Below are 16,314 nucleotides of genomic sequence, written 5' to 3' on the forward strand. Positions count from 1 at the left end.
CGAGAACCCCTGACATAGACTTTACCTCTGAATGTTAGGTTTTACACTATAAAAGAACAGAAACACTGTGTGACTCATGTCATCTACACATGGCTCTTTTACCAACAGCTCAGTCAGTGAGGCTTCTAGCTCAAAAATTAAAAAGCAAGAGGTAAAAGAGCATGCAGCCTTCCTGAGCAGAAGGAAAGCATTTGAAACTTCAGCTGGATTGGCCACATCCTATCAGTAAACAGCATCATAAATGTTTCATAAATATTCCCTCAAGAACGGTTTACAAGGAGAGAGAGGGAAAATAAAGAGAGGGACAGCACCGCCGTAGCAGATTCAATTACAGATACAGGGAGTAGGACGCCGTGGCTAGTTTTTCATAGCGCTGCCTTTGGCAGGCCTTTTCCAGGCTCGTAGTTTCATTGACAAGAAAAACACATGCTACATACAACTATATGGACTCTCTTGGCCTTGGGCGGTGGTGCTTAGCCACAGTTTTGCTGTATTTATGATTGAAAGGCAGTGATGTGAGGCAATGAGCAGTCACAGCAAAATGTGGCCATGTTTTCTGTTTAAAGGCTTCTTTGACATTGCTAGACCTAGCAATGATTTTTGATCCAGAGCCCATGTTTAGAGTGGAATTGAGTGCAAGTTCCACTATATGTACCAGGCTTAATGGGATAGTCGAGCATTTTCAAACATATTTTTGCCAGTTTTTTGAGAAAGCCATTTTGGGGAAATACAAAACGAAAACATTTGCTTACTTAGGCTTCTATTAAGCGCAGAACTGCATTCACTTCCAGGTTCAAAAAGGCCTTGTCCAGCCCAAAAAAAGCAAATACAGCACACTAACATCTCTTTTTGGGTCATTGTGAAAATATTAGCTCATTTTAATGTGCTCACTGAAATTTTTTTGCACTAAATTACTACTTAGCACTACTTAGCTATTAGCATGATAGCTGCAATTCTAGCCCTGTTAGCTTCAGTTTCCTGTGTTCTTATAAAAAAAGGTATGATCGACACATCACTACCCACAAGATCCATGTGTTCTGTGATTTACCAGGTTTATCATAATATAGAAATAAGAGTTTAACTTAGAATACTGGATTGTTGCATTAGCAATATATTGGGGATTGTTGCTTTGTATCTTAAAGTTGCACACAACACATTCTATTACTCCGCTGGTTAGCTAAATTAGTAGCTTGTTGATGCACTGAATCATTCTCGCTATATATATCTTTGCTTTTTCCCAGCTATCACTACCATTGTTTTTCTCTATATCTACGTAATTGTCTTTTATCTATCTATCTATCTATCTATCTATATATCTATCTATCTATCTATTTAGGGTTCTTTATTATATATTTGAGTTTTTACCTGTTGCGCGAATGCTAAGCCTTTGAAAATGAATATTTAAGGAGCCATTATGGTTATAGCCTCATTGTTATCTCGCTCATCCTGTCCTAAAAGCACAACAGTTTCACTGTGGAGCTCATCTCGGCCTCCACATCTGTACTAAATTTCATCTTTTTAATCCCAAAATAATCTGAGCTCTGTATAAAATTAATTTTCTCAAGAGAGAAAATGAACAAGCTACATAAATCACAGAATTAATGCTGGTACAAGCAGCCGTTTAAGCAGCTGTTAACAGCTGTTGTTCCAGCTTGGGAAACTGAAGGAAAAAAAACTTAAGTCAGTCAGGGGGGTCTCCTTTTCAACCACCCAACAAACCATCTTCTGCTCTATTTTCCTGTGCACTGATCTGGTGAACTCATTTTAAAGTTGTTTTAAAGTATGTCGGTTGACATGATCACATGACGGTTTCACCATTTTGAACGGCTATTTCGCGAAATTTCTTTCACGAAATCGAGATACTTGCAACTGTTGCAGCTGTGTTTTAAGTGGGTTGCAGGATGCTTTATTTTATGCAACTCAAGTGCATTTTAGCTTCATGTAGGTTTACAGCATTTACAGTTGAATTAAAGTTTCACTGTGTAAAGCCTAAGTGATTAAACCCAATGTGGGAAAGTGATTGTACAACATTCAACATAACATTGAAAATCCCCTAGAGGTACTAGCAGAAACTAGTGTGGTGTGACTGGATAAACAAAGGCAGATCAGTCATGTGATCTGCTGTGGCAGTTTCTCTCACAGATAACCTTAACATCAGGCGGGAGAGCAACAGCAACCTGGCTAACCAGCCTTTGCTAATACAACTGTGTTGTCATAGTCTCCTTATATTTCACATTCAGATTTGAGGGTATGCAGAGCATGTACACTGCCACCACCAGAGGGCGGTAAGATAGGTTGACTGATTTGCATAATGGGACATAGCATTGTACTTTAGTCCTGATCTACGTCATGTGCACCTATAGCAGAGTTGAACCAGAGGGGTGCTGAAGAGGCAGAACTGAGCACAAGAGCACAATAAAGATGTTGACAGTTCTAAGCTAAATGGTTTTAGGGCATAACTGTGCTTTTTGAGGGAAAATGTTACAGACAGAGTGTTCAGTTGCATGTATGTGCTGCGCTGCAATCCCCAGCATGCACTGCAACGTAATGTACACTGCCACTCCCCTCTCCAAAAACTAGCTATGGAACGGTGGTTACATTGCAATTCTACCATTCCAGTAATATCACCAAACACATTAGCTGCAGTTCAACCAACATAAACACTTAGCAGCTCAGAAACTGATACCAAGAATGAATGAACTTGCAGCAAAGAAAAGATGCCAGGCATCTGGTTCAAGAAAATGGGTAGGTTTAAAACACCCATCTCCTCGGGACATTTCAATTTTAATTACTTTTTTTTTAATTAAGCATTCATGCTTGTCAAGGTCTACTACAAGTGCGGTTGACATTTTGGCATGTCTTGAATACACAATAACCAGTTTGGGTTACAGCCAAATTTTATTTCGTTATTTAAAAATGAAGTAGGCATTCTCTGGCCCACAGATCTGTTGGGATTTTTTAAATGCAGCCCTTTTAGTGGTTGAGTCGTACATTGAAAAGAAAAGAACATCTTTATTATGGTTAGCAAAGCTGAGTGTTTTTGTGGTGCTTATGTTTTTACAATGTAGAGTTCTCAGGTTTCTTTGTGCATTATTTTGGGAGCAAAATGCTCAAGAGAAGCAGCAAAAATCTGCAACATCAGTGCAGCATGATAAGCAAAGTGGAATGTTTCTGAGATGCTTTTATTTTTACCATAGATATGGATCATTCAGAAAAATCTCTGACTTTTATCTGACTTTAGACTAAAATCATTTGCTTTGAATGACTCTATATCTTAATTGTGTTTATTGATTAAAACGAATAATTGAACGTTTCATTTTGTCACTACCAAAACAATCAAAACACTAGCAAAACTCTACCAAATGTGACGGTAGTGACTGTTTTGGTAGTGACAATTTTAGCTAATTTTGAGAAGAACTCTAGCTAGTCAGTACATGACTAGCAAACTAAAATTTTGACATGAATACGTGGGACATCATTTTTTTAAAAATAAAGTTCTTTATTTAAAAATGAAATGCATGATAAATCTAAATCTATCAACTTCACTTTAAAAGAAATCAGAGATCTTTAAAAAATACATTGAAATATGCAAAAAATGTAAATAATATTGTTTATAAAGTATTCATCAGTATTTCACAAGTTGAAATTTAAAGGTTAGTGTTTGGGACAGACTCTTCCCAACAGAAAGTACCCTATAAATAATGATTTTATATATATTTAGCTTATTAGCTTATTTCAATCTCAATGAATGAGGATGAAATAAATCGTATTATAATTCAGAAGAAAAGCGCTGACTGTAAGCACATTTTTTGCTACAAATTTTATATTTTGCTTTGTTTTCCATATTAGCTGAAATGAAATATAGCCAATCTATTGATGCATTTTGTGGAAGGATGCGTTTTCAGACAGGCTGTCTCGACTGTGACAGCAGAATATCTCTGTGTGCACGCAGATGTGAGCAAACTTCAACATCACTGTGTGGAATCAAGTCCAAAGCTTTGGAGTCTGCTCTTAAATCCTAAATGCCTGGAATTGTCTCTTTTTAGGATCGACTCCCAGTCCAACTCTTCAGTCACCACCTGATCGTAGCGTTAGCTGGTAAGTTTAGGACTGCCTAACACTTTTAAATCTACAGTAATTAATAATCTGAATTAGGAGCTTTTACATTTTCCCAAAACTGAATTCTTACTTTGAAAAATAAGCCAGCCACTGTTACTTCCTGGCCGTGCAATTTGCAGGCTTGCACTTAATCCATTTCCCTGGACTGTGATTTAGATCATTAGTACTGCTTCAGTCTGGATCTAAAGGCTGGTGGTAGTGACCTTTTCAGAAGAACTGTTTCTGTCTCCTGAACAGGACAACAGTCTTTAGCTCTCAGACTTTACCTATATAATGACTACCTCAGGCTACATCATATGCATAGGCCCCTGAGGATGTCTCATCATTTTGTAATGTACATTTTCCCCTGAATATCACTGTGCTTTGTATTATGTGATCACTAAGGACTCGGAATGCTAAAATGCTAATATTGCTACCGTCTAGATGGAAGCTGACACTGCTGTGCATTGAACTGGCATCATAAAACTGGTAGCCTCTCCGAAATAGTGTTAGCTTGCTTGTTGCATGCATGTAGTAATATTATCATTTCGCCTCCTTACGAACCTCAAAATTCAGAGGATCCGGTGACATTCAGGGGAGAAAATGAACACAGGACCAATAGTAACAAACCTATAGAAAAATAATATCTCAGACATGAGGCAACTATTTGAGTGTAACAGCTTTCCATGAGGGAGCTTTTAGTGATGGATGTCTGGTTCCTGTCACCACCACTGTGAACAACTAGGAGTCGGTAAGTTTCTCTAGAACAAATAACTTCTTCACCCCAAACCGCTCTGAATGACTTTTACTTATATTTTAACAATTTAATTATGTACACGTTTCCCTGTATGTGCAGTGGAAAAGAAGTGTTTTTGATTGACATTGGAGGAAAATGGCACTAAACCCTGCTAGAAAAGCCAGCACAGACAAGCACACTGGTCACCAACCAAACCAGCATATGTTGTGTTTGGATGCTGGTATGCTGGTCAACCAGTGTGACCATGCTGGGTGACCAGCTAATCTGGCCCCAGACTAGCGTAAACGAGCATAGACCAGCTTAGAAAGTGACAAAACAGTAGTGAAAGGAAGAACTTCTCTTGTAAATTCTGTATATTTTATAGCTCCTCCTAATACAAGAGTGTGATTTGTACCTTTCTGTTCTTGCAGCTGTCACTGTGCAGTCTTTATTCTGATGTCACTGCATTAATAGCCATGTCAGTGTGAATTTTATCGCTACCCTTGTCATAACTGAAGCCTATTATACGCTGTATCCATTACACTGACAAAAACACAAGCACACATTGTTATGTTGCTGGCATATGGTACAGCTCAGCTGGTGTTGGCTGCAGAGCAACCTTCCTCATGTGCCTATGATTCTTCAATGCTTGGTATGCACTCCCTGTCCACTTTATTAGAAACACCTCTCTTGCAGCTCCACATTGCTGGTATATCTATACTACAAAGCATCCACTAACACAATTCCTGTTCATAATAAAGTTTGTTTTTGTGTTTTGACGGGGAATTCCACCAATCTTTCAGAATTTCTGCATAATTCAATCATTAAAATCTAAAGTCATGTAGAGTGGTTTGATGTGAAACCAGATGTCCAAAGAGAGCTGAATGTCTCTAAAAGCTCCCTCACAGAAAGTTATTACAAATGAAATGGTTAAGAACACATTGTCTGATGTCTGAGACATTGATTTATGGCCTAGAAATAATATATAAATATGCTGATTATGTACATGTAAGTCATTGTAAGTCAAAATAGTACCCAAGTCAAAATTTACTCCTATTTTAGGAATATCAACATTACATATAAAAACTCTAAAGACATGTGTTGGTTTACTGATGGTTAATAAAAGACAGTGGAATTACTGGATAGTAAATGAAATGGCTGCATACACTGTAGACATCATGACCCCTGGTTCCTGTCACCACCACTGTAAAGAGACTGTAAGTTTCTCTACAATGGACCATTTCACATCAAACCCCTCTGAATAACTTTTATTTATGTCTCAATGACTGAACGGTGCAGAAAAAAATCTTGAATGTTGACATATAAAGCAATACATATGATGAGAATATGGTAACTCGGTATACTTTGTTTATCTTGTTTTATGTATGAAATATGAACCTTTATGTTCAAATTTAGGCTATGGCCTTTCAGTGTCGGTCCTCTCATTCGTATCAGTTTTGCACCTCTGGTTCAGGGGTGCCCAAACTGTTTGTTTTGGGGCACCAGAGTGTCATATTTGTGGTGGGCTGAGGGCCAACAGCTAGCTAGCACCTTGTTCGCTTTGTGTTTTTGTGCTTTGCCAGTATATGCGGAGAAACCGTGTTTAAATGCTCCAATGGTTTCCTTACATACACAAAACACACTACCCTGCCTTTAAATTCAGTGAAAACCAGTGGTTGCTGAGCCTCTCAGTAGTTTTTATTGAACTGGTGCTTACAGAGTGACTGGCTGACTGACTGATTCCATTGTAGCAGATGTTTCAATACACCATTAAGTATCACCCTCACACCCTCCCAATGCTAACAGTAATGTTTTTTTTTTTTAAACTCATCTTGGGTCTTACGATAAACTAATAATGGCTGAAATACATAAAAAACCCAGCGACGAGTACTTCTATTTAAGCTTGAGCTGCATCTGACTTCAGCTTGAATGTGTCCATCATATGCAGACTTGTTTAGCTGTTTTTAATGGTTCCAGGTGAAGATACAGGCACCAAGCACTGGTACATGACAATGAGTGCACCAAATAATATTTGAATGCTATTTTTTGAATTATCACTTTGCCAGTGTAAGGTTAGCTGGCTTGGAAGCTGTAATTCTAATGTTAGCGCCATTCAGATGTATGCTAGCAGCTACAGAACGAGTGCTTTTGCTTGTATTTTCACACTTTCAAAAGAAAATGTGTATCTGGCTTCACTTCACACATGATTTAGAGCAAATGTTGTACGTATTCTTCTTCTTCTTCTTCTTCTTATTATTATTATTATTAGGTTTATTATAATTACTATGCCTGCTTAGTCTTGTTTTCTGTTACATTTTATAACACTGCACTAAACATTTGGGCACTAAAAGTACTTCAAAAATAACTTTTTGAAGAAAAATAAGAAGCTGTGGTATATAAACGTGCTCTCTCAGTGGCTGAGGGAGGTGGGGTTCTGGTGGGCCAAATCAAACAGCCCCACTTTGGGCAGCCCTGCTGTAGCCCATCTGTTGATGCCATCCTCTAGCCCTTCATCAGTGGTCAATTGGTCATCAGTGGGTTGATAAATTGTGCTCCAGCAGATGGACTACACAGCCTGTAATTGTGCACCTATACAGTGGACCTGAAGTTTAGGTGGAGCTCATAAAGTGGCCAGTAAGTAGAAATAAAACGTGGGAGTTTGTAATAAATTGGCAAATCTGTGTAAATCTCTTCAAGTGTACGGGCTCATTCAGTTATAAAGGAAAGATATGCAACGAGAGACACTCGCATTACAGCAGTCATATCAAACACGCATTTAATGACAGTGTACATAGCTTGCGAGGAGCAGTAAGCTCCAATTATAAAGCGTCAACTACAATCTCACATCAGCCTGGGCTTCTCGCACAGGGGATTTTGTTAACAAGGCAAGATTGTCAACATACTCGTCTGTGTGTGACAGTGTGTGTGCGACAGCGGAAATTATGCACTGCGAAAGGTTATTTTTTTTCCCTGGTGTAACCAGGGAGATTTGGTGTGTTAAAGGAATAGGAGGAAGAAAATTGTACCCAGTTTTCCACTCTTATCCTAAATGTAGCGGATCAGCCGAGACATGTTTGCTGGCTGAGGTTTGCTTCTTTAGTTTTGCACTGGAGCTACAAGGCTAAAGTCATAAACAAGTAATGGAAGCTTATATCCCACCAATTAGCATCATGCAAACTGCTTGCCTAAATCATCACACAAAAAATGCACACAAGAAAGCTGGAATGCAAAAAACAGCAGCTTTTTGAAGCCTAAATTTGGTCTGTATTTTTGTCAGAGGTCTATTTGAGATTACCTTATAAGTACACATGGTGTGAGGCAAGCTTTGCTAAATCATTTTTACATGCTTAAGCAAGATTAATAAATTGTAATACAAGCAACATACACATTTCCGCTACACATGAAAACATAAACTGAAAGCAGAGTGAGTGCATATGTTACAACTTACTATGATGGGGTTAATTTTAGCAATTCTATGATGTTGAACCAAACGAGTTTTCTGACCTAAATACATAAAAAAATTAATCCATCAAAATATACATAATGAGTAAAAAGAGGCTGTGTAAAACTGGTACACTGGTAAATGTATTTTTAGTAGAAGAGCAAATATCAGCACAATAAAATTTAAATATACTTTATTTGCCTGATATTTTTTGATGAATTTGTGCATAAAACCTGACTTTTTTGTATTTATATGGAGGGTGATAGACTTTCTTTACTTTAGGAGGCGTAGCTGTAACACTGTGTTAAAACTAATTCCGCCATGTTGAGGCTGCACTTTAGCCTGATTGTGTTTAACTTGTTGTGAATTGGTTATTGGCTTCAAAACAGAGATGAAAACAGTATAGGTGTGAAAACCTAGTAATCAAACATGGAAATGAAAAATGTTCTTTTTTTAGTAACAAAACAGACAAAATTTCTAGTAATATCTGTCCGACTGCTGTCAAATATGCAGATGATGTTGCTACAGGAATACAGGAACATGACTAAAAGCATGTGAACCTGTTTAACTGCATATAGTATCTATGTTACATTTTACCCTGTTATTTTGTTTTCCTATGTGCAGGCCTTTGACCTTTTTGAGCATTTAGCACTGGTGCTATAAAGGTTGCGGATAATTTTAAGTTATTAAGTGATATTTAGTGATTAAAGTTATTAAAGTGATTAAAGTTATATAAGCGTAACCATGGTTAACTGTGGAAAAAGACAGGATCAGCATGTAAAAGATTTGTATTTTTAATGTTCATGCTGTGAAATATGCTATTGGTTCATGTTGTGTTATGCTGTGAGCACTCAAGAATCTTTTTTAAGAAGCAAGGAAACCCACGCCAGCATTAACACAGGTATGGTGGGAGTCATAAATTTCTAAATGGGAAATGAAATAGTTTATTAACTAAAGGCAAGGATCGGTGCTATTTAATATGTGTATTTAAATTTCATTATTTAATTCTACATAATTGCTAAGGAAGAAAGTAGATAAGCTAAAGAAAAAAAATACAACAGGCAAACCATAAAATCCTAAATGATTGGCTTTAAATAGGTTTAAATAAGATTACAGTCAAAAACTAAGCATTTTATAAAACAAACATCTGGATTTGTTCTCTAGTGTTTCGAATTACCTGATGGACTACAACTACCTTAAAAACTAGAAGTGGCGCTGTTTGCACGACTATGTTTGAGCAGTTGGGAAACGTTATTGAGCTATTGCACACACCATGTAGTTACAATAGCTCACACATAACTGATTATGAATAATTATCTGCAGTTTCCATAAGTATATAGAGAAATACACATGCACATACAGAATTCTATCGCACTTGTACGACTGATCCTTTTTGTATTCGCAGTGAATTAATTTCTCCCAACATGTACAACAATATTGTTGCATTGTACAGCCCTGCTATATGATGAGTTAGGCATGCAGTGTCCACAACGCTAATTTGGTGGAAATATACTTTCATAACTACATTAGCCTCATAGCTCCAGCGCAAATCTAAAGAAGTCAAACTCAAGACACCAACCATGCCTTTGCTGTTTGACTATTTTTGAGCCAAGAGAAAAATTTGTGAATTTGATTTATCTCCAAAGTATCACTTTAAGCCTACTGTTGATGCAGTGCTCTGCACTGTTGTCACTGTTTTATTTTTTTATTGATTATATTTCATGCAAAAAGGCCAGTCTTGCTCAACAAATCAGTATGAAGCTACTATATACAGCCTTGGGACTATGATGATGATGTACTGTATCTGCTATATCAGCAAGTTAAGTCTTTAGTTAAATAACTGATACAGTCTTCATGACGGACCTCAGAATGACTCCGAAGCACAAGAGAACAACATCCAAACACACCTGTCCCCTGACGACAGCACAAGCATACGCACACACAGGCTACAGAACGCCTGTCCCATGAGAAAAGGAGACAATGGTCTAGAAAGTGTTCTCCCATGAGTTTGCATGGCAGGTACAAAAACAAGACAAGAGGCAGAGAGAGAGAGAGAGAGAGAGAAAACAATTATAGTACGATCCTCACCCCAGGTCTCAGAGTCTCAGAGTTAACTGTAAATACACAAATGTATGGTGCCATGCAAAAATCAGAGACCACTCTTCATGTGTTTAATTTAAAACTGCCCACCAAAACCACCGAAACTGTCCTACTCTGAGAAGACAACTCAACACTATGGGTCTGAAAGGATGTGCAGCTGTCAAGAAGCCCTCATTGAGTAACAAAAACAGACAAAAAAGAAGAAATTCTGAAAATCAAACAAGTAAGATACTGGTGTTCTTAGAACAATGGACTGACCACCCCAGAGTCCAGAACTCAACATCACTGAATGTGTTTGGGATTGCTCGGATCATGAGAAGAAGAAAATGCAGCCTTCAAAGACTGAACTTTGGAGGAGTGGAAAAAAGATTTATTTGAAAAACAAATGGGCATACAATATTAGAACTGGAGGACACGCCTGCCTTTATACTCCCTGGCCACTTTATTAGCCTCCATTGTAGCTCCACCTCGCTGGTGTACAGTCAGAGACTGTATCTCATCTGTTAATGCACAATTTGATATTTTTGGATGGTGGTCCACTGTCAACCTAGCAGTGACACTGACATGTGTAGAAACAGCAGCACTGCTGTTTCTGTTATAGTTGTACCAGCACCACACACACTACCCTGTCAGTCTCACTATTGTACTGCGAAACATCCACAACCCAAATAACACCTGGACAATGTCGGCCCTGTGCTCAGAAACTGACCAGTGATGAATGGGGTAGAGCGGGCTGATAAATTGTGCATGACAACAGATGGGCTGTAGTTCAACATCATCCATATGGAGGCCTGCAGGGCCATCAGGAGTGCTATTTTGTAGGGGGCTATGTTTGCAGTTGGGGGCACAAACCTTAGGTTAAGATTAGAATTTGGGTTATGAGCTAACTAGCTACCTGAGTTAATGCAGTATCAATGTCTTTAATATGAAAAGTTTGTTGTTAGTGAGGTACTTACCTTGAAGGGCAATCCCAATGATTTTTCGAAATTTCTTTATAATTCAGTCAATGAGATGTAAAAAACTCTTTCATGATGGTTTGATGTGAAGTGGTTCATTGTGGAGAAACTTACCGACCATTTCTTTACAGTGGTGGTGATGGGAACCAGGGGTTGCAATGTCAACAACACAAATATAGCCATTTTATTTACTATGCGAAACCACCAGTGAACCTACACGTCTTCTGAGCTTTTATATGTAAATATAAATACATAGATAATGGTAAAATATTGGTTAATCTGTAAAGGATACATTTTCTTTGGGGACTATATTTACAACACCCTCCATGTACATTACCACCATGAATGGATTTAAAATAAAATATTTCAAACCAAAATCTGACCTCAAAACTATTATAAAACAGTGTCTCAGACATCGGGCTGAGTATTCATTACCATTTAATGTAATAACTGTCTCTGAGGGAGCTTTTAGAGGTGGACGTCTGGTTCCTATCCCCACCACTGTGAATAATTCTGGCTCAGTAAGTTTCTCTAGAACGGAACATTTTACACCAAACCACTCTGAATGACTTTGTTTATATCTTAAGGACTAAATTTTGCAGAGATTTTGAAAAATCATTGGAAATCCCCATAAGCCTTTAACTGTCGCCCCATTTTTCTATAAAACGGCATACCCAAAGTAAAAGGAGCACTCTCTTTGCATACTTTGGGCTACAGTCATGATCTTGGTCTCATTTCAAAGAGACCACTCAAGTTTTTTGCCAACAATCAGAATAATTGTATGACTTGCTAACACAGAGTAGCAGAGACTAGAATTGAGGGGTTTATTTCTGCTTGACTCATAGATCTCTAAACTGATCTCTGACTCTTGCTGTGTTATCAAGACCACATGTTTTGGATTATGATGTGTCTGCGAAGAGCAGCAAGGCTTTGAAGGTAAGGACTCACAGATTTGCTAGCATTTGCTCATTCAGTGCTTATGTTTTAAATGCGATGATCGTAACTGCTGTGAATAACAGATCATAAAATGTATGTGGGAATCGAATCCTGAGATTTCAAACTTTCTATTGCACCAATGTATTGCTAGACAAATTAATACAAAAAAAAGCAGAAGTGAACGCTTTGACAGAAGTGTGCCAGTACCAGTACAGTGATCTAGAAAAAATTGAAAAATTTTCAACAAGTTTGGAAATAAAAAAGAAAAGATAAAGAATTTTAAAATGTGTATAATAGCTAATTGTTATTCACCATCATTTATTTACCTATGAAATGACCATGTGCTTTTAAAGAATCACAGTGTCAACACTTTATATGTATTACACAGAAAGTAAGAGGGTGCTGAAACCGCAGAAGCATCTACAGCTGCCTGCAACTGTACCTATATAGTAGACTAAGAAGTAGCTGGAGGTCATGAAGTGAACAGACAGTGGAAATACAAGCTAGGAGTTTTTAATAAAGTGGACGCTTTTGGAGTAAGCAGGCAAATAAGGCACCTCACTTTTTCCCTGCACTGCAAAAATGGTATATTGTTAAGTGAAATGATCTTAAATCTAGTCGAGGTATCTAATTTCCCATTTAGAGATGGTGTGCACTTATTATAAGATTATTTAGCTTATTTCTAGGCATTTTTCACTTGTTTTCAGTAATTTTATTAAGTAAAATGATCTCACTATAGTGGCAGATAATTTTTCCTGGTTTGAAGCACATTTGTTAAAGCAAGCACAATTATCTTCCAACATAGTGAGATAATTTTACTTAATCAAAACAAGTAAAAAATGTCTAGAAATAAGGTAAATAATCTTAAATTAAGTTTCTCAACAGGAGAGAAATTAGATTTATTGACTATATTTAAGATGATTTTACTTGACAACATACCATTTTTTGCAGTGTGCCTCAGATTCAACGTCTTGTATCCAAGAAAACCCTACAAAACTGGTCTCAGGTCAGCATTAGAGTCCATTTCCACTGCCTAAAGAACGCAGAGACTTCCATCAGTAGATTAATACGACTTCAAGCAGCTTTCAGCTTTGTTCTTTGCATTCACCAAAATGAAAAAAAGCAGGAATGTTACAAAATTGGATTGTGGCAATTCTGTCTTTAAAAGGACCTTTTAAATGGGCTGAGAATTTGTGCCTGGATTGTTGGTGATGTTACGTAAAACCTTACACCACTGGCTGTCTTTGCAGTAAGAAGATCTAGTCAGGTTGATGAGTTTTGATATTTTGTGTATGTGTGTTTTGTGGGGATCAAAACTGCAGCTTTTATATGAGAAAGCAGAAGAGGCCACAGCTGATCTGTTGGTTGCTGGGGTTATGATTAGCGTCAGGTTAGGTGGAGTACAGCAGCATTTACAGCACTATGCAAAAAGCAGAGAACACCCTTCATTTATTTCGTTCCAAATCGCTGATTAAGTACATTTATTCCTTTTTCAGCAGGGATATTTTTTCCACACTTACAAAGTTCAGTCTTAGAAGTTGGTTGCACTCTGAGAACACCAGCAGCTTCTCTGTTTGATTTGCAAATGTTGTTCTTTTTTGTCTGTTCCCTTTTATTAATTAAGGGCTTCTTGTCAGCTACACGTCCTTTCAGACTCATAGCGCTGAGTTGTCTTCTCACAGTGGAAGGATGGACAGAAACAACTGGGGATGTTTTCAGATCTGGAGCTTGATTTTCTCCTCTCTCTTTAAGATAAAAGATTTATGCACTGTTTATCTGATGGGGACAGTGTTGGTGGTCTCCCAGGTCTTGCAGGTGTTTGTTAAGAATCCCATTTTCTTTAGATCTTTGAAAAAAATTCTGAGCTTCAGTTTTGGAAACTCCTGTTGTTTCATTTACTGCCTTTGACTTTCTCCCTTATAATGCAGGTTGATCATTTTAATAACTAATCTCCTCAGAAATGTCTCCTGAAAAATTAATATCTTGTACTTAATGGTGTTTTGACTGGAAATTGGATCAATGCAGGGTGGTCTCTGACATTTGCCCAGTACTGTACACAGTAATACGGAAAACATGGAAACACCACACACACACACACACAAACACACAAAAGAGTATGTTTTAATGTATTTTCAGGACAAAATGTTCTGACTATAAGAAAAGCATAGAAAAAATGAGGGACCTATCAGCAAAATTACCCTTTTACAAAAATTTCATGTTTCATTTTTTTTTAAACTGAAAGGACAAACCCAATTCTTTTTGGTTCCGGATGTGATAGTTATGGTCAGATGTAGGCTTTAAATATTTTACTTTAATTAATAATTATTTAGGTATTTAATTTCACTTACGGGTTCCGTCGAAGCGCGTTGCAATAGTATCCAGGAAGGTGTTTTGGGGGGCCAGGAGCCCCTTCATCACCGGCATGGCGCTGGGCTTCCAGAGTTACCACGCTTCCAGAAAACGTTGTTTCTTTTTAAAATTTCTCTCCTTCTCTCACTCCATCCCAAGCCGTGGCTGGCTGGGGGCCATCTGGGCGTCCCCCATAGAGTGAAGGGTTACTCCTTTACTCCTGGAGTCCGAACTGTATTTGCAAATTGGAGTTGGAATGTGGAGTGGAATGAATCAAATTCCAGATGAGTTTAAGAACTGAAGCAACAAACTCAAGTCTCGCTGTTCAAAATCGTCCCAGGACATTTCCTTTATTTCCTTTGGTTTATACCTCCGTTACGGCCTCGTTTTCTACGGTCTCCGCTTCCATCTGTCCTCCATTCATTGGCCAAGTGCTCACCTGTTCTTTCTGCTGCTGCTCCAAATTAACTGCTTTGGGTCTTCAAGAGTTACAGCTGCTTTGCTTTTTTCTCTCTCTGGCTCTCTCTCTCCTTTCTTTATCTCTTTCTTTCTCAAGCAGGGCAGATCTTCACTCTCTCACCTGTGCACTAAAGGTAAATCCGCTGTAGAGTTTCGTGATGCTGAGCGTTTTCCTCTGTTCTCTCTTTTTTCGTAAGCAGCTTCTCTCTGTTTCTCTCTCCTTTTTCCTCTCTCTGTTTCTTTCTCTTCACTGTTGAATAGCTGCTGAAACAGAACAGTTGCTTTCTCTTCTCTCTCCACCCGTCCCTCCCTATCACTCTCTCTCTCTCTCTCTGTCTATCTCTGTCTCTCTCCCCCCCTCCCCTCTCCCTCCATTCCCACACCCACTTTTCATCTACTCCAATGGTGCACGGCCAATGAGACGGAGATACACAAGCGTACACACACGGATTGCAGCTTTGAAGGCACACACACACAGACACACACACTCTCACACACACATATATGTTCTCAATCTCTCTCACACAAACTCTATACACATTAGATTGTGCTTTGAGTGAGTGGCATGAATGAAGCATAGTGCCCATACAGAAATATATAAATGCTGGCATGTTAACATGCAAACACACCCATGCACACACACACACACACACACACACACACACACACACACACACAGTAACTACTGCTGTTTGCGTGGCAACAACTTCCTTGACAACCCACTACCATTCCTCCTGGGTAAACCAGTACTACTACCGAACACAAGGCAAGCAATACACCATTTGCTTCTAATTGATTATATTTATGTAATTTTGCCTACTTCTGTCTATATTCATTTAGTTTCAATTTACTTTTATTTTGATGGCTCTTTCCACAACTAAAATTGTCCCAAAGAAATGCAGGCCACAGCCCCCCTTTTGAACATCACAGAGGGAAAGAGTGCCAAGAAAAACTCCCTAAGATCATGAGGAAGAACCACTGAGAGGAACCAAGACCCAAAAGGAGAGACTCCTTAAGAGCATGAGGAAGAACCACTAAAAGGAGAAGAGACTCAAAAGGAGGAACTCCCTAAGAGCATGAGGAAGAACCACTAAAAGGAGGAACTCCCTAAGAGCATGAGGAAGAACCACTAAAAGGAGGAACTCCCTAAGAGCACAAGGAAGAACCACTGAGAGGAACCAAGACCCAAAAGGAGAAACTCTTTAAAAGCAGGAGGAAGAACCACTGATAGGAACCAG

At 38.3% G+C, this 16,314-nt stretch overlaps 1 protein-coding gene across 1 annotated transcript in view; it reads right to left on the minus strand.

Moving 5' to 3' along the window:
- Positions 1-15,541, minus strand: part of kcnh4b (potassium voltage-gated channel, subfamily H (eag-related), member 4b) — a 103,875-nt gene extending 88,334 nt beyond the window's left edge. Inside the window, exon 1 of the mRNA XM_036572128.1 lies at positions 14,617-15,541. Within this exon, the coding sequence (XP_036428021.1) occupies positions 14,617-14,692 (76 nt within the window). The 5' untranslated portion in view covers positions 14,693-15,541. The remainder of the gene's footprint in view (positions 1-14,616) is intronic.
- Between the last annotated feature and the right edge of the window lie 773 nt (positions 15,542-16,314).

Source organism: Colossoma macropomum, unplaced genomic scaffold (assembly GCF_904425465.1).
Source record: "Colossoma macropomum unplaced genomic scaffold, Colossoma_macropomum, whole genome shotgun sequence".
Taxonomy (NCBI): Eukaryota; Metazoa; Chordata; class Actinopteri; order Characiformes; family Serrasalmidae; genus Colossoma; species Colossoma macropomum.